The sequence below is a fragment of the Pongo abelii genome, chromosome 20 (assembly GCF_028885655.2).
Source record: "Pongo abelii isolate AG06213 chromosome 20, NHGRI_mPonAbe1-v2.0_pri, whole genome shotgun sequence".
Lineage (NCBI taxonomy): Eukaryota > Metazoa > Chordata > Mammalia > Primates > Hominidae > Pongo > Pongo abelii.
In genome coordinates, this window is record NC_072005.2 from 41,652,355 (window position 1) to 41,680,208 (window position 27,854).

Below are 27,854 nucleotides of genomic sequence, written 5' to 3' on the forward strand. Positions count from 1 at the left end.
TCTTATCTCTGAGTCGGGGCCTGGCTCGTTTTGACATTTTTGCGCCCGCGAGGCTTCGGAGAGGGCGTCGCCACTCCAGACCCTCCAGCAAGCTTGAAGTCATCTGACGCTAAAGGACTACTTACCTCAAGAGCTCCATCGTCACAGAAGGAGGTGGCCAAGTTCGCGGGGGGAGGGGAGGAGACAGAGAGTCGACCAGTAAAGCCTCAAGGGAAATGTAGTCCAAGGCCTGAGAAGCGGCGTTGCTGGTAATAGAAGGTAATTCAGTACCAGCCTGGGCCTGGCCGCGGTGACCGAGGCGGGCCGCGTCGCGGAGACTTCTGGGAGTGCTTCCTCGCTCTCCGAGTGCGCAAGCGCAGCGCACCGAGTGGACATTTTGGTCTTTGTCCGCGGGTCAGTACGGCCCCTGGGTCCACGTGGCGCGAAAGTAGGAGGTGGGATCTGGGCGTCTCGGGTCGGTCGGACCGGGGAGGTTAAAGGGGAGGATTCCTGATCTTTAGGGGCGCGGCGCGAGGGCAGGGAGTGGGTCTAAGAGCTTCTGGCCTACGTGCGGGGCGGAGGTGGGGGCCTCTAAGGCGGGTTTGAGCGAGTGTGACCGAGTTTGTCCTCAAAGTTTGACCTGATGTTTGGGATTGTTGAGTGAATGTGAAACTGGGTGCGGGATTGTGTGTGATTGTGCCTAAGAGGGAGATGTAGGAGACCAGCATTGAGGTATAACGTTTGAGCTGCACTTCCCTTGTCGAAAGTGCTGATAATTATAACGGTGCCATCTTCCTGGAGCGTCTTTTTTACTTGAAAATTGAAGGGGTGGAAAAGCTAAGTGGTGAATAATTTAAAAACGAGTTTTTATATAAAAGCTTTTTTTAAAATTGGAGTGGCATGCAAATCACTGTGACTTTTTTTTTTTTTTTTTTTTTTTTTTTTAACGAGAGTGTTTTCGAAGGAACTTTAGTTTCGGGGTGCCTACTTCAGACTGTTCAAATCCCCATCTTTGGGGTACTTAAATAGGGCTGTTAAGCAAAGCCTTAGACTAAATAGCATTGTACGCTTTGAGAAGCAATGCCATATAACGGCGCCCAGAATGAGGGAGTCAAAGATTTTAGGTTAGGCACAGTTATCCTCATTTTTTGAAGAAAGCTTAATTGTTGCAGTGTTTATCTATGAGTCTGGACTAAATCCTAGATGTCTTAATTCCTTAATGAGTCGAGGCGTTCTCAGGTTGTATGGATTTTGTGAAGTAATGGAGAACGCTACTGACGTCTCCAAAGATGTGTTTTCTAAGGAAATCAACCCGCCCCCGCTGTCGTCATTGACATAGTTTTAAATTATAAAAAGTTAAAGTAATTGGGTACCAAGTTAGTATCTACAAATAAATAGCCTTCTAATTTAGAAATATCGGTTAGAATACATAATTGAAGAAAACTAATATTTACAATAGCAGTAAAAAGATAAAGTATTGTGGAAGAAACTTAAGAAAGGTTCAGAACTATTAGGAAAGAACTTTAAAATACTACTAAGGGGCATAACAAATGTGAACAAATAAATGTGCCATGTGACGTTAAGAAGTGTGCGCAAACTTAAGTGAATGTATTAATTTACTGTGATCTTGGCCGGGTGCGGTGGCTCATGCCTGTAATCCTAGCACTTTGGGAGGCTGAGATGGGCGGATTACCTGAGGTCAGGAGTTCGAGACGAGCCTGGCCAACATGGTGAAACCCTGTCTCTACTAAAAAAAGATAAAATAAAAAAATACAAAAATTAGCCGGGCCTGGTGAAACCCTGTCTCTACTAAAAAAGATAAAATAAAAAAATACAAAAATTAGCGGGCCTGGTGGCGGGCGCCTGTAATCTGAGCTACCGCGGAGGCTGAGGCAGGAGAATCCCTTGAACCCGGGAGGCGGAGGTTGCAGTGAGCCGAGATCTCGCCACTGCACTCCAGCCTGGACAAGAGCGAGATTCTGTCTCAATAATAGTAATAATGTGATCCTAATAAAAGTATGGACAGGCTTTTCTTTTTTGGAACTAGGGGAACTGATCCTAGACTTACTATGGAAAGACAGACAAGCTTCAAGAGCCAGTACAGACTGAAAAAGAAAAGGGGTTTGAGGTGTGGGGAGGTGGGGACCCAACACATTTTAAAAAATAAAGCCTCAGGCCGGGCTTGGTGGCTCACACCTGTAATCCCAGCACTTTAGGTGGCCAAAGCAGGAGGATGGCTAGAGTCCATGAGTTAGAGACCAGCTTGGGCGACATAGTGAGATCTCCCGTAGTCCTAGCTGCTTGGGAGGCTGAGGTGGGAGGATCACTTGAGCCTAGGAGGTCAAGGCTGCAGTGAGCAGAGATCCTGGCGACAGCATTCCAGCTTGGTGGACAGCCAGACCCTGTCTTTTTTTTTTTTTTTTTTTTTTGAGATGGAGTCTCTCTCTGTTGCCCAGGCTAGAGTGCAGTGGCCCAATCTCTGCTCCCTGCAACCTCTGCCTCCCGGGTTCAAGCGATTCTCTTGGCTCAGCCTCCCAAGCAGCTGGGATTAGAGTTGCCTGCCACCACACCTGGCTACTTTTTTTGTATTTTGAGTAGAGACAGGGTTTCACCATGTTGGCCAGGTTGGTCTCGAACTCTTGACCTCAAGTGATCGGCCCACCTCGGCTTCCCAAAGTGCTAGGATTACAGGCATGAGCAACGGTGCCTGGCCAACCCTGTCTTAAGAAAGAAAGAAAGAGAGAGAGAGAAGAAAGAAAAGAAAAACAATTCATGCCCATCAGTGGGAGATTGGTGTACATCGATACAACAAAATAATACATAGCTGTACAAAAGAATGAGGAGGAAGCTCTTTATATACTGAGACGGAAATAACTTCAAAATGTATTGTTAACTGAGAGGAAGCAGGTGCAGAATGTAGAGTGTGATGCACGATGCATTTGGAATAAGAAAAGGGGTAATAAGAATGTGTATTTATAATCCCAGCACTTTGGGAGGCCAAGGTGGGCGGATCACCTGAGGTCAGGAGTTTGAGACCAGCCTGACCAACATGGAGAAACCCTGTCTCTACTAAAAATACAAAATTAGCCAGGCATGGTGGCACATGCCTGTTAATCCCAGCTACTCGGGAGGCTGAGGCAAGATAATTGCTTGAACCCGGGAGGCGGAGGTTGCAGTGAACAGAGATTGCACCATTGCACTCCAACCTGGGCAACGAGAGTGAAACTCCTTATCAAAAAAAAAAAAATTCAAAAGATACATAAGAAATAATAAAACTGGCTATCTGTTGGGGTGGGGGTACTGGAATAGACAGGGCAAAGGCAAATAGGTGTTTATGTTTGTTTTCTAACTGTATGAATGTAATATATATGCTAAAATTTATTTTTTGTTTTATTTTATTTTTTTGAGAGGGAGTCTTGCCTGTTGCCCAGGCTGGAGTGCAGTGTGCCACCAAGCCCGGCTAATTTTTGTATTTTTAGTAGAGATGGGGTTTCACCATGGTGACTAGGCTGGTCTCGAACTCCTGACCTTATGTGATCTGCCTGCCTCAGCCTCCCAAAGTACTGGGATTACAGGCATGAGCTAATTTTTTTTTTATTATTATTTAACTAAAGGAAGACATAAGCCAAGGAGTCAGACTTCCTGTGTTAACTCCTTCCTCTGCCACATTTTACCTTGGGGACCTCAGGTAGGTACTTAAACCTTGGGCCTCAGTTGCTCATTTCATAGTGTAGAGATAATAGCAATATTTGATTCAAAGGGTGGTTGTGCAGCTCCAGAAGTTAATACATGTAAAGTTCTAAGAATAGTCCCCCAGTGTGTAGTAAGTACTTGATTAATGTTAAATACTAGTACTTTTTATTACTAGCTGCAAAAAAATGCTTCCTCAGAAAATATTATAGTCCAGCCATTAGTACTGTGTCTGGTAGGAATTTCTGAAAGAATAAGATATGTAGATGCACTTTTGTTATTAATATTTCTTTCTTTCTTTTTTTTTTTTTTTTTTTTTTTTGTTGGAGTCTCACTCTGTTGCCCAGGTTAGAGTGCAGTGGCCTGATCTCGGCTCACTGCAGGCTCCGCCTCCCTGGTTCATGCCATTCTCCTGCCTCAGCCTCCTGAGTAGCTGGGACTACAGGTGCCAGCCACCATGCCCGGCTAATTTTGTTTTTGTATTTTTAGTAGAGACGGGGTTTCACCATGTTAGCCAGGGTGGTCTGGATCTCCTGACCTCGTGATTCACCTGCCTCAGCCTCCCAAAGTCCTGGCATTACAGGCGTGAGCCATCGTGCCCGGCCTAATATTTCTATATTTTAAATTTTTTACTTAAAATTTTCTTTTTTTTTTTTTTTTTGGGGGGGGACGGAGTCTCGGTTTGTCGCCCAGGCTAGAGTGCAGTGGTGCTATCTCGGCTCACTGCAAGCTTCACCTCCCAGGTTCACGCCGTTCTCCAGCCTTAGCCTCCCAAGTAGCTGGGACTACAGGCGCCTGCCACCATGCCCTGCTAATTTTTTGTATTTTTAGTAGAGACGGGGTTTCACCGTGTTAGCCAGAATGGTCTCCATCTCCTGACCTCGTGATCCGCCCACCTCGGCCTCCCAAAGTGCTAGGATTACAGGTGTGAGCCACTGTGCCTGGCCACTTAAAATTTTCTGTGAATGTTTCCTTTTTTAACTGGAATCAAGAAGTTAGATTTGTTTTTTGATTTTTGAGATGGGGTCTCACTCTGTGGCTCAGGCTGGGTGCACTGGTGCGATCATATCTCACCGCAGCCTCCACCTCCTGGGCTCAAGAGATCCTCCCACCTCAGCCCCACCCCCCCAGTGGTTGGGACTACAGGTGTGTGCCACCAAACCTGCTAATTTTTAAACATTTTTTTGTAGAGATGGAGTCTTACTATATTGCCCAGGCTGGAAGTTAGATTTCTGTGTTTGAGTTATATTTATCTAAAAGTCATCACTACCCGCTCCTTTGGAAGATTTGTTCTTTGATTTCTGTGATTACTTTCGCATGGTTCTAATTCAGAATCTCTGATGATTTTTTTTTTTTTTTAATTCTAATTGTGATTGATTTTTGGCCAGAATACATCAGAGGTGATCTTACATACTTCAAATTGCATACCATTAGGAGAGATATACCAGATGGCTGGTGATTGTTACTTCCCTTTGACCAAAATGTTATGTTTACTTTGGTTCATTCTCCATCGTCATTTAGTGGATGGTTTTAAAACCAATACATAATTCTTGGCTGGATGAGTAAATTTCTACAGGTATTGTAAAGTGATGATTTTCTGGGGTTTTTTTTTGTTGTTGTTTGTTTGTTTTGTGTAAAAATATAGTCTATACGTTAAGAGAAACTTCTAGGAACAAACTAGAAATGATCCCCGGAAGTATAGTCTTAATTTCTCTTGTCTTTTTATTCCTTTTACACTTATTTCATTGTTAAATCAAATTGTATCTTTTTTCCCCCCTGGCTTTTTCTTTCTTAAACATCATCCTAAAGTTGTGTATATTTAGCATGTTCTAGAATCAGCTGCACTTTTTGATGCCAGTGGACACCCCTTCATTCTTGTCTCATTTTGGCTGACATCATTGATCTTGGAAGGTCTTCCTGCACTGCAGGCTTACTTGTATCTTCCTCCCAGACTTGGAATTGGCCATTTCTCCCAGGAGCTCTGGTTCCTTTTACTGGAGAATGGTATTAGAGACAAGATCGAGGGTGTGCTCATTGCCCAGGGGTAACGTGGTTTTAAGGCCATTTTAAATCGCAGAGCATTTAAAAAATACATTTTTAATGTATTTTTAAAAATCATGAGTCCATATTTGTATTTCTAATTCACTTTAAATGGTATAGTATTTTTACCTAATTTCTTAGCTCCTAGTTCTTTTTTTTAATTTAATTTAATTTTATTTTTGAGACGGAGTCTTGCTCTGTTGCCCAGGCTGGAGTGCAGTGGCACGATCTCAGCTCACTGCAACCTCTGCCTCCTGAGTTCAAGCGATTCTCCTGCCTCAGCCTCCCGAGTAGCTGGGACTACAGGTGCATGCCACCACGCCCAGCTAAGTTTTTGTATTTTTAGTAGAGATGGGGTTTCACCGTGTTAGCCAGGATGGTCTCGATCTCCTAACCTCAGGTGATCCGCCCACCATAGCCTCCCAAAGCACTGGGATTATAGGCGTGAGCCACTGCGCCTGGTCTTCTAGTTGTATTTTATACTAAAAAATTTGAAACAAGTTATAAGTACTTATTTTCTTTGCTTTATCCTGCAATATAAAAAAAATGGTTTCAGTAACAATGCTGATATTAGTAGCAACCATAAACATACTGTATCATGTTAAAAAAATTCTTTCTTTAATGTATGTAACTATTTTTGTTCTTAAAATGCATCTTTTTTTTTTTTTTGAGATGTTTTCTTACTCTTTCACCCAGGGCAGAGTGCAGTGGTGTGATCTTGGCTCACTTGCAACATCTGCCTCCCTGGTTCCAGCGATTCTCCTGCCTCAGCCTCCCAAGTAGCTGGGATTACAGGTGCCCGCCACGACGCCTAGCTAATTTTTGTATTTTTGGTAGAGACAGGGTTTCACCATGTTGGCCAGGCTGGTCTCGAACTCCTGACTTCCTACCTACCTTGGCCTCCCAAAGTGCTGGGATTTCAGGCATGAGCCATTGAGCCCAGCTTTTAAAATGCATATCACTAACGATGTATATAGTCAAAGAACTCTGTTCTAAAGTCATTTGAAATCGTTTTTCTGAGGAATTATGTTACTAAATTAACATACAGTTGGGTTCATTTGTTGTTTTCAGTTTAAGGGACAGCTTTTTTTTTTTTTTTTTTTTGAGAGACCGAGTCTCATTCTGTCGCCCAGACTGGAGTGCAGTGGTGGGATCTCGGCTCACTGCAAGCTCTGCCTCCCGGGTTCACGCCATTCTCCTGCCTCAGCCTCCCCAGCAGCTGGGACTACAGGTGTCAGCCACCATGCCTGGCTAATTTTTTGTATTTTTAGTAGAGACGAGGTTTCACCATGTTAGCCAGGATGGTCTCGAGCTCCTGACCTTGTGATCTGCGCGCCTCGGCCTCCCAAAGTACTGGGATTACAGGCGTGAGCCACCATGCCTGGCCAAGGGACTGCTTTTTAAAAAATGAATTTGATTACTATTGAAGTAAGTAATGCATTTCTGTGATTCAACAAAGATCTATCTCACGGAGATATCTCATTCTGCTCCCTTCCCCCAGTCACATTCTTCTTTGTCTTATGTAAACATGTCTTGTTTTTTTTGTTTGCTTCTTGTTTATCCTTCAAGTGGGTTTTTTGTTTTTTTGTTCTGTCAGTAGTATATATTTCTCTTCACTCCTGTTTCCCCACTCCTTACATAAAAGATAGCGTACCATATGCACCTCCCTATATCTCACTTTCTTTAATAACAATATGTCCTAGAGATAGCCCTTCCTTTTTTTTTTTTTTTGTGAAATAGTCTCGCTCTGTCACCCAAGCTGGTGTGCAATGGTGTTAACATGGCATACTGCAGCCTCCAACTCCTGGGCTGAAGTGATCCTCCTGCCTCAGCCTCCTGTGTAGCTGGGACCACAGGCACACTCCACCACACCTGGCTTTTTTACTTTTTGTAGAGACGAAGTCTCACTATGTTTCCCAGGCTGGTCTCGAACTCCTGAGCTCAAGCAGTCCTCCTCTCTTGGCTTCTCAAAGTGTTGGGATTACAAGTGTGAGCGACTGCACCCAGCCAAGGTGTTCCTTCTTAATCATAATTTAAAACAAAATTTTTTTTAGCTGCTGTATAAATAAGATGTCATTGTTTGGATGCACCATGGTTGATTCAGTTAATCCCGTTGTTGAGCATTTGGATTGTTTGCAGTCTTCTGCTGTTGCTAACAATGCAGTAATGAATAATTTTTTTATGTGCGCCATTTTATGCTGATACAGGAGTAGCTCTAAACTAGACTGCTATTAATACAAATGGCGCTGCCCAGTGGGTAAGTACTTACACTCCCACGAGCCATGTGCGAGAGCATCTTCCCCTCAAGCTCACCGTGAGTGTAGTGTTGAATATTTGATATTTCGCTAGGGGCATAACAGACAATTGGAACTTCAGTGTAGGTTTCATTTACATCCCTTCTTATGAATGAGAATTTTTTTAATATGTTTAAAGGCCTGTATGTATTAATCTAGGAACTGTCTATTCATATCCTTTTCACCATTTTTCTATGGGATGTCTTTTCCTTAGAGGAGCTGTTTATAAATTAGAAAGGTTAGCCCTATATGAAATGAGTGGTGGTTTTTTTTTTTTTTTTTAAGTTTTCATTTGCATTTGGACATTGTTCACAGTGGCTGTTTCTTCTTTTTTTTTTAATCTTGCAGAATTAAGAGGTTTTGTTTTAATTTAGTATTAATAGTTTCTTTTTTTATATTAGCCATGCTTAGAATGAGCCCCTTGTGGTTGGTGAGCACAGAGGCATCCCCGCACCACACCAAGGAGCTTTTTATTTATGTATTTTTTAGAGGCAAAGTCTCACTGTGTTGCACAGGCTGGCCTTGAACCCCTGGGCCCAAGCAATTCTCAGCCTCCCAAGTAGCGGGGACTACAGGCAGTACACCACCATGCTGCTATGGTTTTCTTTTTCTTTTTAAAACTTTTGGCTGGGCACGGTGGCTCACGCCTGTAATCCCAGCACTTTGGGAGGCTGAGGCAGGTGGATCACTTGAGGTCAGGAGTTTGAGACTAGCCCGGTCAACATGGTGAAACCCTGTCTCTACTAAAAATACAAAAAATTTAGCCAGGCATTGTGGTGCACGAGATCACGCCACTACACTTCAGCCTGGGCAATAGAGTGAGACTCCGTCTCAAAAAAAAAAAAAAAAAAAATCTAGTCACTGCAAGCTCTGCCTCCTGCGTTCACGCCATTCTCCTGCCTCAGCCTCCGGAGTAGCTGGGACCACAGGTGCGTGCCACCACGCCTGACTAATTTTTTTGTATTTTTAGTAGAGACGGGGTTTCACTATGTTAGCCAGGATGGTCTCGATCTCCTGACCTCGTGATCTGCCCGCCTCGGCCCTCCAAAGTGCTGGGATTACAGGCGTGAGCCACCGCGCATGGCCGATTCATCAGTCTTTTATGGTTATAGTCTGAAAGCCTTTTCCACTCTTAAGTTTCACCAATATTTTCAAATTCTTACAAAGTTACAGTTTTTCGTTGTTTGATTGTTTTAGAGTTGGATCTTGATCTGTCACCCAGGCTGGGGTGCAGTGGCGTGATCACAGCTGACTGCAGCCTTCATATCCTCGCTAATTAAAAAAAAAAAAATTGTAGAGATAAGATCTCCCTGTATTGCCCAGGCTGGTCTCAAACTCCTGGGCCCAAGTGATCCTGCTACCTTGGCTTCCCAAGTCAGAGTAATAGTTTTTATAAGGTTTTGTTTTTATTTTAATTTATAATCCATTTATATTTTATCCTGGTGTATGCTATCAGATATGCATCCAGCTTTACCTTTTTCCAATTGGCTACCTAGTTCTTTGACATCATTTATTAAAAGGTCTTACCTGGCTGGGCACGGTGGCTCACGCCTGTAATCCCAGCACTTTGCAAGGCCAAGGTGGGTGGATCACTTGAGGTCAGGAGTTCGAGACCAGCCTGGCCAATATGGAGAAACCCTGTCTCTACTAAAAATACAAAAAATTAGCTGGGTGTGGTGGCACATGCCTGAATCCCAGCTACTCGGAGGCTGAGACAGGAGAATCACTTGAACCTGGGAGGGCGGAGGTTGCAGTGAGCTGAGATTGTGCCACTACACTCCAGCCTGGGCCACAAGAGCCAAACTCCATCTCACACACATTAAAAAAAGGTCTTATGTTTACTACTTTTAGGATGCCACTTTGATTATATACTAAATTCTCACATTTATTTGGTCTGTTTCTGGGTGTGAGCAGAAAGACTGAGGACACTGCTATAGCCCAGGTGTAACACCAGGGAAAATATTTATCTTTTTACTATTGAGGCTTTATCATTGTGTTTTACTTTGTGGTATAGCTAGTCTCTTAATTGCTCGTCCTTTTCAGTGTTTCCTGGCTATTCTTGCTTGTTTATTTTTCTTTGTAAATTTTAGGATTAGCTTGTCTAGTTCCAGAGGGGGAAGAGGTAGAACTAGTTTGTTATTTTTATTGGGATTGCATTAAATTTATAAAATAACTTGGGAATAGGGACATTTTTATGACATTAAATATTCCTCTTTATGTACGTGATATGTATTCTGATTTCTTTTTGCGTCCTCTAGGGTGTTTTAAAATTTTTTTCATACAGGTTTGGACACTTCTTACTAAGTTTATTTCTGGATATTTTGTTTTATGTTGCTATGAATGGAGTCATTGTTGGTATATATGAAGCTGTTGATTTCTACATACTAATATTATTTCCTGCTTTCCTTACTTAGTTATTTGTAATTAGATTATATAATTGAGGCAGTGGACATCCTTGTCTGTTTAGAATCTAATAGAAATGCCTTCAGTGTTTTTCTATTACTTTTATTATGATGATTTGCTTTTCAGTGTTTTTACATTAGATAAGATACTGGCTTTTGTGGTCAGATATAGATTATGATTATATAAATATAGATTACCCATGCTGCCTGGGTCAGTGGGAGTGTGAGCAGAAAGACTGAGGACACTGCTAATAGCCCAGGTGCAACAACCAGGGAAAATCTGTTGATTGAGGAAACAAAAATCCCTCAAAATTTCGTTATTGCATCCTTAAACAAAAAATCAAATGGGACAAAAATAAGATGTCTATTCCTATTCTTCTGTTTTCTGTCGATTCCCTTCTTTTGGGTGACTGTTTCTTTACTCATTTCCTCTGTTTATCTTTTGTGGTCTATTTATAGCTTTGCTTGCTTCTTAAAAGTTTTGTGTCTTAAGTTCATTTTGTTATGTTTCAGTTTTCATCTGCTTTGTGATTCTTACTTTTTTTTTTTTTGGTTCACTGCAACCTCAACCTCCCAGGCTCGAGCAGTCCTTTTGTCTCAGCCTGTCGAGTAGCTGGGACTACAGGTGCATACCACCACACCTGGCTAGTTTTTTGTATTTTTTTTAAGTGATAAGGTCTCACTTTGTTGTGCAGGCTGGTCTTGAACTCCTGGGCTCAAGCAGTCTACCCACCTCAGTGTCTCAAAGTGCTGGGATTACAGGCATGAGCCAGCCACCAAGTCCTGCCCCTGCTTTGTGATTCTTTTTTTTTTTTTTTTTTTTGAGACAGGGTCTTGCTTTGTCACCCAGGCTGGAGGGCAGTGGCATGATCACGGCTCACTGCAACGTCCACCTCCCAGGCTTAAGCAGTCCTCCTGTTTCAGGCTCCCAAGTAGCTGGGACTACAGACGTGTACCACCCCACACCCTGCTAATTTTTGGATTTGGATTTTTTGCAGAGACAGGGTCTTGCCATGTTGCCTGGGCTGGTCTTGAACTTCTGAGCTCAAGTGATCCTGCCCACCTCAGCTTCCCAAAGTGCTGGGATTACTGGCATGAGGCACTGCATCCAGCCCACGGTAACATTCTCCCTGTGTCTTCAGCAGCAGTAATAGTCTGACAACTGGCAAGTTCCCATTTCTGTTCTAGCCCTATTCTGAGCTCCTGATCTGTATATCCAACTGCCTAATGGATCTCTCTGCCTGCATGTGTTGAGAAACCTACACTCTGAATGTGTAGAATCTCAAACTTTATCTCTCTCCTGCAGGTTGCTTCCAGCCAACTCACCTTCTTGTGTTTCTGTCATGTATGTTTCTGTTTAAATCATGCTCTAAGCCTTATGTCTCTGACACACCCCATTAGGAATTGGTGATCAAGCTTTTTCAACATACATAGTGGATGGGGGGTATATATGTGATAGAAACTTAAATTTTTTATGATTATGCTTTTTTATATAATTACAACTTTATAGAAGAGTTGGAATAGTACAGAGAAGTCCCATATATCCTTTACCCAGTTTCACCAATCATTTACATTTTGGTTGGTTTATTTTTCCTTCTCTCTTTCTCCAAATATGTATGATTTTTTTTTTTCCTGAACCATTTGAAACTAGTTGTGGACATGCTTCCTTTATCTATAAATACTTCAGCATGCATCTTCCAAGAACAGAAACATTCTTTTTCATAACTACAGTACAGTGATCAAAATCAGGAAGTTTAACATTGATACATTAGTATTATTTAATCCAAAGTCCATATTCAAATTTGGTCAGTCATCCCAATAATGTCTGCTATTGATTAAAAAATTTTTTTGGGCCACGTGCAGTGGCTTAAACCTGTAATCCCAGCTCTTTGGGAGGCCGAGGCAGGTGGATCACCTGCAGTCAGGAGTTTGGGAGTTCAGCCTGACTGACACAGAGAAACCCCGTCTCTACTGAAAATACAAAATTAGCGGGGCATGGTGGCGCATGCCTATAGTCCCAGCTGCTCGGGAGGCTGAGACAGGAGAATCGCTTGGACCTGGGAGGTGGAGGTTGCAGTGAGCCGAGATCGCGCCACTGTGCTCCAGCCTGGGCAACAAGAGTGAAACTCCGTCTCAAAAAAAAAAAAATTTTTTTTGGCTGGGCGCTGTGGCTCACACCTGTAATCCCAGCACTTTGGGAGGCTGAGGTGGGCGGATCACCTGAGGTCAGGGGTTCAAGACCAGCATGGCCAACGTGGTGAAACCCTGTCTCTACTAAAATTACAAAAATTAGCTGAGTGTAGTGGCGCGTGCCTGTAATCCCAGCTACTTGGGAGGCTGAGGCAGGAGAATGGCTTGAACCCAGGAGGCAGAGGTTGCAGTGAGCAGAGATCACATCACTGCACTCCCAGTCTGGGCAACAAAACGAGTCTCTGTCTCAAAAAAAAAAAAAAAAATTTTTTTTTTTTCTTTTGGAGTGCAGTGGCTATTCATAGGCATGATCATGTATTTGCAGCCTGGAAGTCTTGGGCTCGAGTGATCTTCCTGTCTCAGCCTCCTGAGAAGCTGGTACTGCATGTGCACACCACCACACCTGGCTTAAAAATGTTTTTTGAACTAATGGATGAACCTGTATTCCAGATTGTTTCTTTTCTTTTTTATGACAAGGTTTCACTCTGTCAGGCCATCTTGAACTCCTGGGTTCAAGTCATCCTCCCACCTCAGCCTCTTTAAGTAGCTGAGACTACAGGCGCACACCATTGCGCCCAGCTAATTTTGTATTTTTATAAGGACGGTGTCTCGCTGTGTTGCCTAGCCTGGTCTTGAACTCCTGGACTCAAACGATTCACCCACTTCTGGCCTCCTGAAGTGTTGGGATTATAGGTGTGAGCCACTGCATCTGGGCCAGGACATCTCTAATATGAAATAGGACACGGCAAGGTGGCTTACACCTGTAATCCCAGCACTTTGGGAGGCCGAGGTGGGTGGATCACCTAAGGTCAGGAGTTCGAGACCAGCCTGGCCAACATGGTGAAACTGTCTCTACTAAAAATACAAAATTAGCCAGGTGTGGTGGTACACACCCGTAATCCCAGCTACTCAGGAGGCCGAGGCAGGAGAATTGCTTGAACCCAGGAGGCAGAGGTTGCAGTGAGCTGAGATTGCACCATTGCACTCCAGCCTGGGCAACAGGAGCGAAACTGTCTCAAAAAAAAAAAAAAAGAAAGAAAGAAAGAATTTCACTCAGTATAATGCAAAGAGGGTAAATAGTAGGACTCCAGGAAAATGTTTGAGTTTTTATTCTTGAGTACTGTCAGAACAACTTACACATTTTGCCCATGTGCTTTAGTTCTGATAGGAACATGTTAAAGTCAGACATGGGTGTTGAATTCATCCATGAATAAGGGTCGTAGTTAAAATCCTCTCAGGACCCTGCGTGGGAATGTGGTGCTAGAGAAAAACAGCAATCACTCACACAAGGTGTGAACAGCTGTCCTGTGTAAGTAAAATTCTGAAAGTTAATTTTCCGTTTCTCCCATTTCTGGATGTGTGTAGACTTTAAATGGTTTAATGAGCATGGCTTTGAAGTTTAGGATTCTAATGGCCCTAGTCCTTTTGCCCACACGATTGTGTGTGCTTTAGTCGCTAAGGCAGAAGGTCATTACTTTGTTCTGTGCATCTTTGGAAATTGCACCCTCATTCTTCAGAAGGTTGGGAGACCCCAGGACTCAGCCTGAGTTCTAGGATGGTACTTTGGCCCCAGCATTAACATTGTAATACTGTGTCATTTCCCCAATAGCAGGTTATATGATCCTCTGTTGAAGCAAGAAGACAAACTGTATGGTGGAGAAAGAAGTGGGAAGGATCTGTGCAGGTGAGTAAATGACAGGCAGGCCACAGTTTTTCAGTCAGCATTGATTCCTCTGAAGTGCTTCAAAGGATGTTTTCTTACAGGCTGTAGACATAGAGTATTGCTTGGTATGAGATTTTTAGATTCCCGAATGACGCTTCCAGTCATCATTTTTGTGTGTTTCATTATTCTTCTTCTTTCACCAGATTCTAGAGGGGCCAGGCGCCCCTCCTGTTGCTGTTCTGACGTCAGCCTTCCTGCTTTGTCTGTGCCACCACTGTGGTGGCTGTTCTCCTTCATCCACATACCTTTTCCTGTCCTCACACATTGTCCTTTATACTTTGTAAAACCTTATATGTTGTCTGATATTTAGGTTCCTTTTTGTTACTACCTTCTCTCATCCTTTCTAGTGGCTGAATGCCTCAGAATTATATTTTACACCTGTTCTCACACTTCCCGTTGTCTTCTCACTCACCTCTGCCATCGTAGATCCATGGACTCCTCTGGCTCCCTTTCTTCTGCCCCCATGTACCTCTGTCATAAGTTGTTGACCTAGAAATCAGTTTTTCCCTCTGCTACTTTTATGCGTGGGGGTCTATATGTATGGCACAATTACAGCTCACTGTGGCCTCAGCTTCCTGGCCTGAAGTGATCCTCCTGCCTCAGACTCCGGAAAAAAATCTCCTCTTAACTCTGACTCTTAGTCCTGCAGTTTTTTTGCAAAGTTGTGGTCACGTTTAAGCGTGTCATGTATATCCTTCTTGAGGTAACCTAGGAATAAGCCAGTATATTATATCTATGCTGCAAATATATATACATATAAGCCCTAATTTTTCCTTTTCATATAAATGGTGGTATATATTCTATTATGTACATAAGTTTTTTTCTTAGAATTATCTGTCAACATATAATTTGTTATGTATTTTCATATTTTTGAGACAGAGCTTTGCTCTGTCACCCAGGTGGCAGTGCAGTGGCACAGTCTTGGCTCACTGCAACCTCCACCTCCTGGGGTGAAGTGATTCTTCTGCCTCAGGCTCCCGAGTAGCTGGGATTACAGGCATGTGCCATCACACCTGGCTAATTTTTGTATTTTTTGTAGAGATGGGGTTTTGCCATGTTGGCCAGGCTGGTCTCCAACTCCTGTCCCCAAGTGATCTGCCTGCCTCGGCCTCTCAAAGTGCTAGGATTACAAGTTTGAGTCACCGCGCCTGGCTAACGCATAATTTAACCTGTCTCCTACTAATGGGCATTTAGGTTGTTTTCAGGCTTCTGCTATTGAAGACACAAGTATGTATACTTGTTTATATTGCTTTGTAGAAATATGCAGATACAACTACATAGCATTTACTTTTTAAGTGGAATGCAGGGTCAAAGTTATGTTTATAAATTTAATTGAGATAAGCACATTGCTCTCAAAAGAAGTAAACGCATTTACGTTTCTACCAAGCTGATATATTCACATCCTACAAGTATTTATTGCATGATATGTATTAGGTACTATTTCAGATGCTAGGGAAATATCAGCTATCAAAACAGTCAAAAATTTCTTCCTCCTAGGGACTGTGTTATAATGGGGAGACAGACAATGAGTAAATACTTAAAAAATGTATACTATCAGATAGTGATAAGTGCTATGGAAAAGAATAAAGTAAGGAAGACTGGCACAGAGAGGGCTAGTTGGGATTGTAATTTTAAATCAGCTTGGTGGGGAAAGGTCTCACTGAAAGCCATTTGAAAAAAGATCTGAAGAGTGTGAGAGTGGGTGTGCAGTATTGGGTGGAAGATCATTAGCCAGAAGGAACAAAAGCGTTAAAAGCCCTAAGGCAGGAGAAGCTTGCTGTCCTGTTCAGGGAACAGTGATCAGGGCCGTGGGCTGGAAGAGAGGGCAAAAGGGAATAAGAGTAGCAGTGGTTAGGTAATAGGTCAAATCACAGGTTTCAGCATTGATTCTGAGTGATTTGGGAGACCCAACAGAGGGCCAGCCTTCCTTCCTTTTCCTTTTCCTTTTTTTGAGACTGAGTCTTGCTCTATCACCCAGGCTGGAGTACAGTGGTGCAATCTCGGCTCACTGCAACCTTCACCTTCCAGGTTCAAGCGATTTTCCTGCCTTAGCCTCCCAAGTAGCTGGGATTACAGGCACCTGCTACCACGCCCGGCTAATTTTTGTATTTTTAGTAGAGATGAGGTTTCACCATGTTGGCCAGGCTGGTCTCGAACTCCTGGCCTCAAGTGATGCACCTGCCTTGGCCTCCCTAAGTATTGGGATTACAGGCGTGAGCCACTGCTCCCAGCCTATCAGAGGGCTTTGAGCAGAGGAATGATAAGATCAGAATTACATTTTGAAAGGAATAATCAGATCTGTTGTATAGAAAATAAACTATGTAGGGGGCCAAGGCTAGAAGGTTAATTGGAGGCCTTTAAAAAAAAAAAAAACAGAAATTTTAAAGTTCAAGAGGGCACCAGTTTCTATCTCCCTAAATTACTGACTTCTATATCCAACTGTCTACTTGAATACTCATTTATATGATCAACAGACATGTCATAAGCAACAAGTCCAAAAGAAAACTCCTGATTTGTCTCAAAAATTTCTAGGTGAAAAAATCTGTCCCCAAAATCTGAGTGAGAAAGTGATGGTAGTTTAGTGACAGGTAATCAGATTTTTTTGGCGTGTGTGACTGAGTCACGCTCTGTTGCCCAGGCTGGAATGCAGTGGCGTGATCTCGGCTCACTGCAATCCCACCTCCCAGGTTCAAGCGATTCTCCTGCCTCAGCCTCCTGAGTAGCTGGGACTATAGGTGCATGCAACCATGCCTGGCTAATTTTTGTATTTTTAGTAGAGATGAGTTTTCACCATGTTGGCCAGGATGGTCCTGATCTCCTGACCTTGTTATTCACCTGCCTCGACCTCCCATTGTGCTGGGATTACAGGTGTGAGCCACCACTCCCGGCCTGTCTGATTTTTAAAATAGTTTAAAGGAATAGCTTACAGATTGTATGTGGGGTGTGAAAAGAGTCCAAGGTTTTGATTTGAAAACCTGGAAGAAAGTGGATTATCATTTAGTGAGATAGGAAATCTGTAGAAAAAAAAAAAGAAAATTGTGCCCTCATCTGTCCTGCTATACTAACAGGCTGCTTTATTCGAGGGTGGTGTCTCTTGCTAAGCCCTACATTCCCTACCATTAAGGGATGTCAGTGGGTCCGTCAAGTTTCCTTCAACCAGCGTAACATTCCTGGATTCCATGATTGCATGCGAGGAGCTGTGATGAGGCCCTTGAAGCTGTCCTATGGTTGTGGAGAGCACCATACATAAGGGCTCTTCTTGGCCGTGCTTAGTGGCTCATGCCTGTATTCCCAACACTTTGGGAGGCCAAAGTCAGAGGATTGCTTGAGACCAGCCTAGGCAACATAGCAAGACCCTGTTGCTACAAAAAAATTTTTAATAAGCCCAGTGTGGCGGCACACATCTGTAGTCCCAGCTACCTGAAGGCTGAGGCAGGAGGATCGCTTGAGCCCAGAGGTGCAAGGCTGCGGTGAGCTATGGTGGAATCACTGCATTCCCACATGGGCAACAGAGCAAGAACCTATCTCTGTTTTTTTTTAAATTCTTTTTGTTTTATTTATTTATTTATTTATTTTTTTGAGATGGAGTCTCGCTCTGTCGCCCAGGCTGGAGTGCAGTGGCATGATCTCGGCTCACTGCAGACTCTGCCTCCTGGGTTCAAGCGATTCTCCTGCCTCAGCCTCCCGCGCCCAGCTAATTTTTGTATTTTTTAGTAGAGACGAGGTTTCACCATGTTGGCCAGGCTGGTCTCTAACTCTTGACCTCATGATCCACCCACCTCGGCCTCCCAAAGTGCTAGGATTACAGGCATGAGCCACCGCGCCCAGCCAATAACCTATCTCTGTTTTTAAAAATAAATAAATAGATAAAAAAAGGCTCTTTCTTAGAAGAGTAATGGCAGCTGCCTACTCACATCCTTTCTCATATGACATTAGAATTATAACTACTTCCTACTCTTAACATTTTTTTCTCTTTAACAGATAAAAAGTAGATAGAGAGCCAGGCGCAGTGGCTCACACCTGTAATCCCAGCACTTTGGGAGGTTGAGGTGGGTGGATCACCTGAGGTTGAGAGTTCGAGACCAGCCTGACCAACATGGAGAAACCCTGTCTCTACTAAAAATACAAAAGTTACCTGGTCTTGGTGGCACACACCTGTAATCTCGGCTACTCGGGAGGCTGAGGCAAGAGAATCGCTTGAACCCAGGAGGCAGAGGTTGCAGTGACGCAAAGATTGCACCATTGCACTCCTGCCTGGGCAACGAGAGTGAAACTCTTATCTCAAAAAAAAGAAAAAAAAGAGGTTGATAGAGATGTTGTCTACAATTTTAGAAGAATAAATATTTCTTCTTCTTTTTTTTGAGACACAGTTTCACTCTGTTGTCCAGGTTGGAGTGCAGTGGTGCCATCGTGGCTCACCGCAGCCTCTGCCTCCCGGGTTCAAGTGATTCTCCTGCCTCAGCCTCCTGAGTAGCTGGGACTATAGGCGCCCACCGCCACATCCAGCTAATTTTTGTATTTTTTTGGTAACCAGTTTTCACCATGTTGGCCAGGCTGGTCTCAAACTCCTGACCTCAAGTGATCTGCCCGCCTCAGCCTCTCAAAGTGCTAGGATTACAGGCGGGAGCCACTACACCCGGACTCATTCTTAAGTTAGAATTAACTATAATACCAATTCTTATTTTGGCATCTCCAGAGTTTCTGTCTTGCCTTACACAACTTTACCTGTTTATGGGACAGACAGCTGTCTTATTTCATTCTCATTGTGTCAGAATGCTACCCAAATTAAAATTTTCATCCTATTATTTTCAGATCCAGAGATAACCTCAGACCAGTTTCATGTTATTTCTGGATTGTTTCTTTTCCCATGGTCTTTGTAATACGATCAGTCAAACCTTAAAAAGACACACTAAGCTCTCTTTAATAGAGAACAAAGAGCCAGGCACGGTGGCTCACATCTGTAGCCAAGGCAGCAGATTTCTTGATCCTAGGAGTTCTAGACCAGCCTGGGCAACGTGTTGAGACCCCGTATCTTTTTTATTTAAAAAAAAAAAAAAGGCCAGACTCGGTGGCTCACGCCTGTAATCCCAACACTTTGGGAGGCCAAGGCAGGCAGATCACCTGAGATCAAGAGTTTGAGACTGGCCTGGCCAACATGGTAAAACCCCGTTTCTATTAAAAATAGAAAAACTAGCTAGGCGTGGTGATGCACACCTATCGTCCCAGCTACTCGGGAGGCTGAGGCAGGAGAATCGGTTGAACCTGGGAGGTGGAGGTTGCAGTGAGCTGAGACTGCACTCCAGCCTGGGCAACAGAGCGAGACTCCATCTCAAAAAAAAAAAAAAAAACATTATGTGACTACAAATATGAACATATTTCTTTCTCTTTATAAAATTTTTGAATCTTGGCCTTTTATTATGAAATATTCTACTTATGTAGGTACTACTTATCATATAAACTTGAATTCAGTTTTCATTAAAATGTTTCTGTTACTTCTGCCTTTTTTCCTCTTCCCTCTGCTTGTCCATTACTTCATATTTTCCAGAGGAACTTACAAGTTCTCAGTAAATGATACCTTAAATATGGTTTTAGATTTTGCCGTCTATAGTCTGCATTATAATCCTGTTAAAAGGAAGGTCCATGTTTTATTTTTCTGATCAGTAGTTTGAGAACGCATGAGTTGCTGTTAAATAATCTATGAATTTTTTGTGTGGAAATACTGATCAGTTCTTTTTTCTTTTTTTTTTTTTCCAAGACATAGTCTCCCTCTGTCACCCAGGCTGGAGTGCAGTGGCATGATCTGGGCTCACTACAACCTCCACCTCCCGGGTTCAAGTGATTCTCCTGTCTCAGCCTCTTGAGTAGCTGGGATTATAGGAGCGTGCCACCACATCCAGCTAATTTTTTGTATTTTTAGTAGAGACGAGGTTTCACCATGTTGGCCAGGCTTGTCTTAAACTCTTGGCCCCAAAGTGTGGGATTACAGGTGTGAGTCACCATGCCCAGCCATTCAATTATTTTTTCATATGAACATTTTTTAAATATAACAAATGCTGAAGGAATAGTAAAACAATCTCTTATGTACCCACCATGTGGATTCAATAATTAATATTTTGCCACGCTTTTGTATGTCCGTATCCACGTGTTTATTTTGTGTGCTGAGGCATCATGATGTTTTACTTCTAAAAAATTAAATATGTATTTTCTACCAAAAAAAGCAGCTCCTGGCTGGGCGTGGTGGCTCACGCCTATAATGCCAGCACTTTGGGAGGCAGACGCGGGCAGATCACCAGATGTCAGGAGTTTGAGACCAGCCTGGCCAACATAGTGAAACCCTGTCTCTACTAAAAATACAAAAATTAGTCAGGCGTGGTGACGCATGCCTGTAATCCCAGCTACTTGGGAGACTGAGGCAGGAGAATTGCTTGATCCTCAGAGGTGGAGGTTACAGTGAGCTAAGATGGTGCTATGCATTCCAGCCTAAGGTATAGAGCAAGACTCTGTCTCCAAAAAAAAAAAAAAGCACATTCTGGGAGCCACTTCCAAGAAGATGTATAGATTCTAAAAAGGTTAAAAGATAGGGACCAGGTACATCAGCTCACACCTGGAATCCCAGCATTTAGATAGACGGGGAGGTAAGATTGCTTGAGGCCAGGAGTTGGAGACTAGCCTGGGCCATATAATGAGACCCCCATCTCTACAAAAAGTTTTTAAAAGTAGCGGGGCATGGTGGCCTATGCCTGTGGTCCTAGCTATTCAGGAACCTGGGGTAGAAGGATCACTTTGAGCCCAGGAATTTGAGGCTATACTGAGCTATGACTGTGCCACTGTGCTCCAGCGTGGGCAACAGTGAGACCCTGTCTCTAAAAAAAATAAAAGTAGGAGGGGGTCAGGCTCAGCCAAAGAAGGACATGAAGGACATCATGTTTGATAAGTATGACTGTCATTGAAGCTCGGCAGGATCTTCTTCCGGGTCTGTGAACTTGTTTAATTTCTACTTAGAAAGCTGTTCCTCCAGGCCGTGTATGGTGGCTCACTCACGCCTGTAATCCCAGCACTTTGGGAGGCTGAGGCAGGTGGATCACCTGAGGTCAGGAGTTCGAGACTAGCCTGACCAACATTGTGAAACCCCATCTCTACTAAAAATACAAAAGTAGCTGGGTGTGGTGGCATGTGCCTGTAATCCCAGCTACTTGGGAGAGTAGCTGAGGCAGGAGAATCGCTTGAACCTGGGTGGTGGAGGATGCAATGAGCTGAGATGGTGCCACTGCACTGCAGCCTGGGCAACAAGAGTGGAACTCTGTCTCAAAAAAAAAAAAAAAAAAAAGAAAGAAAGCTGTTCCTCCATGTACCTGTAAGGATCATTGTCTTAATTTTCTTCATGTCTTAACATGATTCTTACCTTGTCAGATTTCATCCTATCTGAAATTAAAACTACCGCTTCCCTTTTTTTCCATAGCATTTAAAACTTTTTTTTTTTTTTTTTTTTTGAGATGGAGTCTCACTTTGTCACCCAGGCTGGAGTGCATTGGTGTGATCTCAGCTCATTGCCACCTCCGCCTCCCGGATTCAAGCCGTTCTCCTGCCTCAGCTGGAATTACCTGTAGTTGTGTAGCTGGAATTACAGGCACCTGCCACTGTGCCCAGCTAAATTTTTTTTTGTATTTTTAGTAGAGACAGGGTTTCACCATGTTGGCCAGGCTGGTCTTGAACTCCTTACCTCAGGTGATCCGCCCACCTCAGCCTCCCAAAGTGTTGGTCTTCATTACAGGCGTGACCCACTGCACCCAGCCCCGGCTAATTTTTCTATTTTTAGTAGAGGCAGGGTTTCACCGTGTTGGTCAGGCTGGTCTCGAACTCCTGACCTCAAGTGGTCTTCCTGCCTTGGTCTCCCAAAGTGTTGGGATTACGGGCATGAGCCACTGTGCCCGGACTGCTTTTTAACAAACCATCTCTATTCTTATGTCATGTCCACTAGAATGTAAACTTGATGAGAGGAGGGGATATTGTCAATTTTGTTCAATACTATTTATCCCTAGAGCCTAGAACTGTACCATGCACATGGTAAGGAGACAAGTATTTGTTGAATGAATATTTCTCAGACTTTTTGGTCTCAGAAACTCTTTACTTTTTTTTTTTTTTTTTTTCTGTAGAGATGGGGTCTCACTATATTGTCCAGCCTGGTCTTGAATTCCTGGGCTCAAATGGTTTTCCCACCTTGGCCTCCCAAAGTGTTGGGATTACAGGTGTGAGCCACTGTGTCCAGTCTTGTTCTTTCTTTCTGAAAACATTTATAACCTCCGCATTTTCTGTGTTGAAATGTCACGGTGATGTGTCTAGGTATGGGTCTTATTCTTACTCAAGTGGGCCCTTCGACTTAGAGTAGAGGCAGTTTTTTTGTTCTTTGAATATTTCCTCTAATGAGTGTTCTTCCTTTTTTTGGAACTTCTTTTACTCAGCTTTTATGTTTCCTTGGTGTATCCTCTGAATTTGCCATTGAAACTTCTACCTTGAATTGACACTTGTCATTTATGATCCTATTTTATCTGCCAAGTGAGCATCCAGCCATGCCTGAGTTTGCCGGGGCGAGGCAAGCCATGCCTTCTGGAACAAGGTGACTTGTTATTGATGAATATGGATACGCTCTATCTGTTTTTTCCCCCTCTCTCACAGTCTTAATTTCTAAGGGAACTTTTCTTTCCATTTCTTGCTTACAAAACCCTGATAGTCTTTCACAAAATATCTTCTACCTATTCCTGATTGGTTTTAGTGTTGTTTGCTGGGCCTTGCCTTTATTTCCTCAGAGCTTTTTGCTCTTGATTTTGATGTCTTTCATGTTAGTGGGGTTAGTGGAATATTTGTTAACAGCTCACTAAAAGGTGATCATAAGCTCTTTTGTGCCTGGGTGCTTGTATCCTTCAGTGGCTGAAAAGTGAAATGCTTAGTGAACCATTGGTCTCCGTCTTGCAGAAGGATTATATTGTCTGACTCCAGTGAACTCAGCCATGGCCAAATCCTTTGTTTTAGCCAATGAAATACAAATACAAGTGACAATTATCATCTTGGAGGGGCATCTTAATGAGGTTTTGTTTGTTTGGTTGGTTTTGTTTTTGCAACAGTCTCTCTGTATCACCCAGGCTGGAGTTGGAGTGCAGTGGCACGATCTCAGGTCACTGCAACCTCTGCCTCCCAGGTTCATACAATTCTCATGCCTCAGCCTCCCAAGCAGCTGGGACCACAGGTGCGCACCACCACACCAGCCAAATTTATTGTATTTCTAGTAGAGATGGGGTTTCGCCATGTTGGCCAGGCTGCTAATGAAGTTTATCGTGGGCCTTTAAGTTTCTCCAGAGAAGAATCCTCTCGTATCCTGCCCATAGGTATTTATACCTGGTTGCCAGCATCTTCTTTTTTTTTTTTTTTTTTTTTTTTGAAATAGAGTCTTGCTTTGTCACCCAGGCTGGAGTGCAGTGGCGTGCTGCAGGTCTTACCATATATGTGGGTTTAATCTCTGATTTCCATATAGCAGCTCATTCCTGTCATCTCATTTGCTGAATGTCCCTGAGCTCTGATTAAAATTCTGCAGGGGATAAACTTCCATTTCATATGAAGGTGTGGCCAGTCCTTTGTTCTCATGACTGGACAGTGCATGTTCAACTGTTCCTTACACTTTTTTTTCAGCCACCATCCTTTATTCCTTTTGAATAAGGGACTTTGTACCATTTTCCCCTTTCTTATAATTTTAATGGGGTTTTGGGAGGAAGCACTTGTTGGTTGATCTATTCCTTTTCTTAGAAAGATGAGCATTATTTAGCCGGGTGTGGTGGCGCACACCTGTAATCCCAGTTACTCAGGAGGCTGAGGCAGGAGAATTGCTTGAACCCAGGAGGCAGAGGTTGCAGTGAGCCGAGATCGCACCACTGCACTCCAGCCTGGATAACAAGCGAAATTCCATCTCAAAAAAAAAAAAAAAGAAAGAAAGAAATATGAGCATTATTTTTCTTCCTTAGCATCCCAGGTAGACTTTCTGATTTTTATGTAGTTATCTTTTTCTTCTATTTGGCAATTCTTCATTATTTGTTACACAACTTGCTAAATTCTGAAATGGAAAGGTTATTTTTCAAGAGTACTCTCAGCTTTGTGGACCCATGAATGTTAATTTTCTACCTAGATCACCTCAAGTAGGGTTCCCTTCTCATAATTTAGTTGGAAGCATTAATAATATAGATTATTTTCATATTGGGAGATGGGCTACCAGAGCTAATCTCAAAAAATTGTATTGCTAGTAATAAAATTACTAGCATTACTAGTAATGGGAAAATTAACAAATAAAAGTGATGGTAATATAAAGGTAAGATGAAGGGCTTACCATATGGCAGCCATGGTTCTGGGCACTTTATGAATTAACTCCTTTGTGCTATGGTTCTTTGCACTCCATTTTAGAAGAAGCCTGAGAGGATGATGCAGAGAGAGAGAGGCACCAGGACTTGGGAGGCACGTTGATCCATCTCCAGGAAAGACTGAGAAAAAGAGCATTGAATATAAGAAAAAATACTTCCTCTGTTCTCAGATCTTATTTGTTTTAAGGCCACACCTTTTTGAAGTTTTGAGTTTGAAACACAACCTGGACTGAAATCACGAGGGAGGTTGTGTAGGAAAGAATCATCAAGGGACTTAGTTGGGAGCTTCTCTACCACAGCTTACTCCTTATGGTATTAACCCCCTTTAAGTGTAAATGCCTTTGGTTTAAAACGTTTGTACCTCATCTGTTACCAGAGTGTTCATACTGGAGAGAAACCCTATGAATTTACTGAATGTGGGGGAACTGTTACTCATATGTTGCATTTCGTCGAACGTGGAAGTCATGCTGAAGAGAAACCCTGTGCTTCTAAGGAGTATTGACAAGCCCTTAGCTAGATGACAATCTCATTGAGAAGCAGAAAATTCATGCTGGAGAGAAACTAGTGAAGGTAGCAATACTTCATTGAATATTAGAAAATTTTTCTAGAGAGAAAGCATTGAATGTACTGAGTATGATAACATTTCCTCTCAAACCTTATCCCTTAGTCTGCATTTGGGAGATCATACACAGAGAAGCCTTATAAATGTAAGAGATGTGGAAATATCTTCAGCCAAAAGTAAATCCTCACTCATCAAGAAATTTTTACTGGAGAGAAACCTTGTGAATGTGGGAAAGCTTCCATTCAGATGTCACACCTCAGCCAGCAGAGAATTTACAGTGGGGAAAACCCCTTTGCCTGTAAGGTATGTGGGAAAGTCTTCAGCCACAAGTCAAACCTCACTGAGCATGAGCATTTTCACACGAGAGAGAAACCTTTTGAATGTAATGAGTGTGGAAAAGCCTTTAGCCAAAAGCAGTATGTCATTAAACATCAGAACACCCATACCGGCGAGAAGCTTTTCGAATGTAATGAATGTGGAAAATCCTTTAGCCAGAAGGAAAACCTCCTTACGCACCAGAAAATTCACACTGGAGAAAAACCTTTTGAGTGTAAAGATTGCGGGAAAGCTTTCATTCAGAAGTCAAACCTCATCAGACACCAGAGAACTCACACAGGAGAGAAGCCCTTTGTATGTAAGGAGTGTGGAAAAACCTTCAGTGGCAAATCCAACCTTACTGAGCATGAGAAAATCCATATTGGAGAGAAGCCTTTTAAATGTAGTGAATGTGGAACAGCCTTTGGCCAGAAGAAGTACCTCATAAAACATCAGAACATTCACACTGGAGAGAAACCCTATGAATGTAACGAATGTGGAAAAGCCTTCTCTCAGCGAACATCACTTATTGTACATGTGAGGATTCATTCAGGTGATAAACCTTACGAATGCAATGTTTGTGGAAAAGCCTTCTCTCAGAGCTCATCTCTCACCGTGCATGTGAGAAGCCATACAGGGGAGAAGCCCTATGGTTGTAATGAATGTGGGAAAGCTTTCTCTCAGTTCTCAACCCTTGCTCTGCATTTGAGAATACACACAGGTAAGAAGCCTTATCAGTGCAGTGAATGTGGGAAAGCTTTCAGCCAGAAGTCACACCACATTAGACACCAGAAAATTCATACTCACTAAAAACCCCATGAACACCTTGAAAGTGGGAAAGCTTTCATTAGAAATTTGCATCTCATCATGCCCCAGAAATAATCCTTCTGAAGCAAAGCACCATGAATGAGGTTAACTTTAACAAGTACTAAAAACTTAAGGGACACCAGAAAATTTGTACTGAAGAGAAAGACATGCATATGATTAAAAGCCTGTGTCCAACAGAGAAACCTGCAGCAGAGATAATGGTGAAAGTTTAGGCACATTTTCACTAAAAATGGGAACAGAAAATGGAGGCCTGCTTTTTATTGCTACCACCATAGATCTGGAGATCTTCACCGGTAACAAGAAAAATAAGTTGTAAATATTGGAAAGGAACAGACAAAAATAGATGACATGGTCATCTACAACTAGTATTTTAAGACTCCTGTGGTATTGATTCAACAGAGCAGAAGAGATTTCAAAAAAAGACCTATGCATTTATTAGAATTTGGAATATGATACAAGTGGCATCAGGAAGTGAGGAAATAATGGAACTATTTTTTTTAAGTGGAGGTAGTTTGTTCTCCAAGGGGGAAAAATAGACCATAAACTATACACAAAAGTGAATCCAGAGATTAAAAACAGAAATATGGAAAAGCTATATACTAAAATGCATATGACCTTGGGAATAGGGAAACATTCCTTGGAACAACTTGAGAAATACTTAGCAGTTCTACTTGTGAGTATGAATGCTCAGGAAATACGCACTAGGATATTTACTGTGGCTTGATTTGTAGTAGCCAAAAATTAGAAACAACTGAGAAAGCCCATCACGAACAATATGGGAAATTCTTATGTAATACTATATATCTGTAAAATGCAACAAATGAAATCCACATGTATTAACAGAAAGATCCCAAAATTGTTGAGGGGGAATCAAGTTGCAGAATGATACAGATAGTACAATGACTTTTTGTAAATTTCAATTAAAAGTTTCCTCACAAAACTCAGTACTATCTATTGGTAATGGATGCATGTATGTATGTACATGTTTTTGAAATGGATTGGAAGGATACAGACCAAACTCTTGATAGTGGTCACCTGTGAAGAGTGGAGAAGGGAAAGTAACAAGTGTGGGAGGTGGGATGGGTATTGGTTAAAGGGGACTTCAGCTTTTTATATAAACATCCACTTCTCTTTCAAAAGACTTCAAGTAAATATAAGAAGATACTGATTGATTCTGGATTGTGGTATAGGGATATCTTGTCTTATTTTTTGTACTTTTCTGTATTTTTAAAATTTCTCAAAATAGGAATGGGAGTGAGGATGGGAATGCTGTATCTGTGGAAGTCATGTTAAACTGGATTCATTTCCAATCAAATACTAAACATTTTATAGAAAATATTTCTAAAATTTTATCACGGATGAATGGATGGACTTGCTCTCTATGTAATATGAAATTAATCTATTTTATTAAAATTTAAAAGGACAGCACAA

At 42.5% G+C, this 27,854-nt stretch overlaps 2 protein-coding genes across 11 annotated transcripts in view; one reads left to right on the forward strand and one right to left on the reverse strand.

Moving 5' to 3' along the window:
- The window catches only part of ZNF565 (zinc finger protein 565), a 37,436-nt gene extending 37,108 nt beyond the window's left edge, over positions 1 to 328 (reverse strand). The window contains exon 1 of the mRNA XM_024237019.3: positions 126 to 328. The gene's annotated coding sequence lies outside the window, so the exon portion shown is untranslated. The remainder of the gene's footprint in view (positions 1 to 125) is intronic.
- On the forward strand, positions 212 to 27,854 carry ZNF146 (zinc finger protein 146). Of its 10 annotated transcripts, none has more exons than XM_063719075.1 (5): positions 330 to 434; positions 3,594 to 3,667; positions 6,406 to 7,137; positions 14,205 to 14,279; positions 24,762 to 27,854. In XM_063719075.1, the coding sequence occupies exon 5, from the start codon at positions 25,527 to 25,529 to the stop codon at positions 26,403 to 26,405; it is 879 nt and encodes a 292-aa protein (XP_063575145.1). In that variant the 5' UTR covers positions 330 to 434; positions 3,594 to 3,667; positions 6,406 to 7,137; positions 14,205 to 14,279; positions 24,762 to 25,526; the 3' UTR covers positions 26,406 to 27,854.

Excerpts from the sequence above, each read along its gene's own strand:
- ZNF146 (XM_054538240.2), top strand. The coding sequence starts at position 25,527 with ATGTCACACCTCAGCCAGCAGAGAATTTACAGTGGGGAAAACCCCTTT.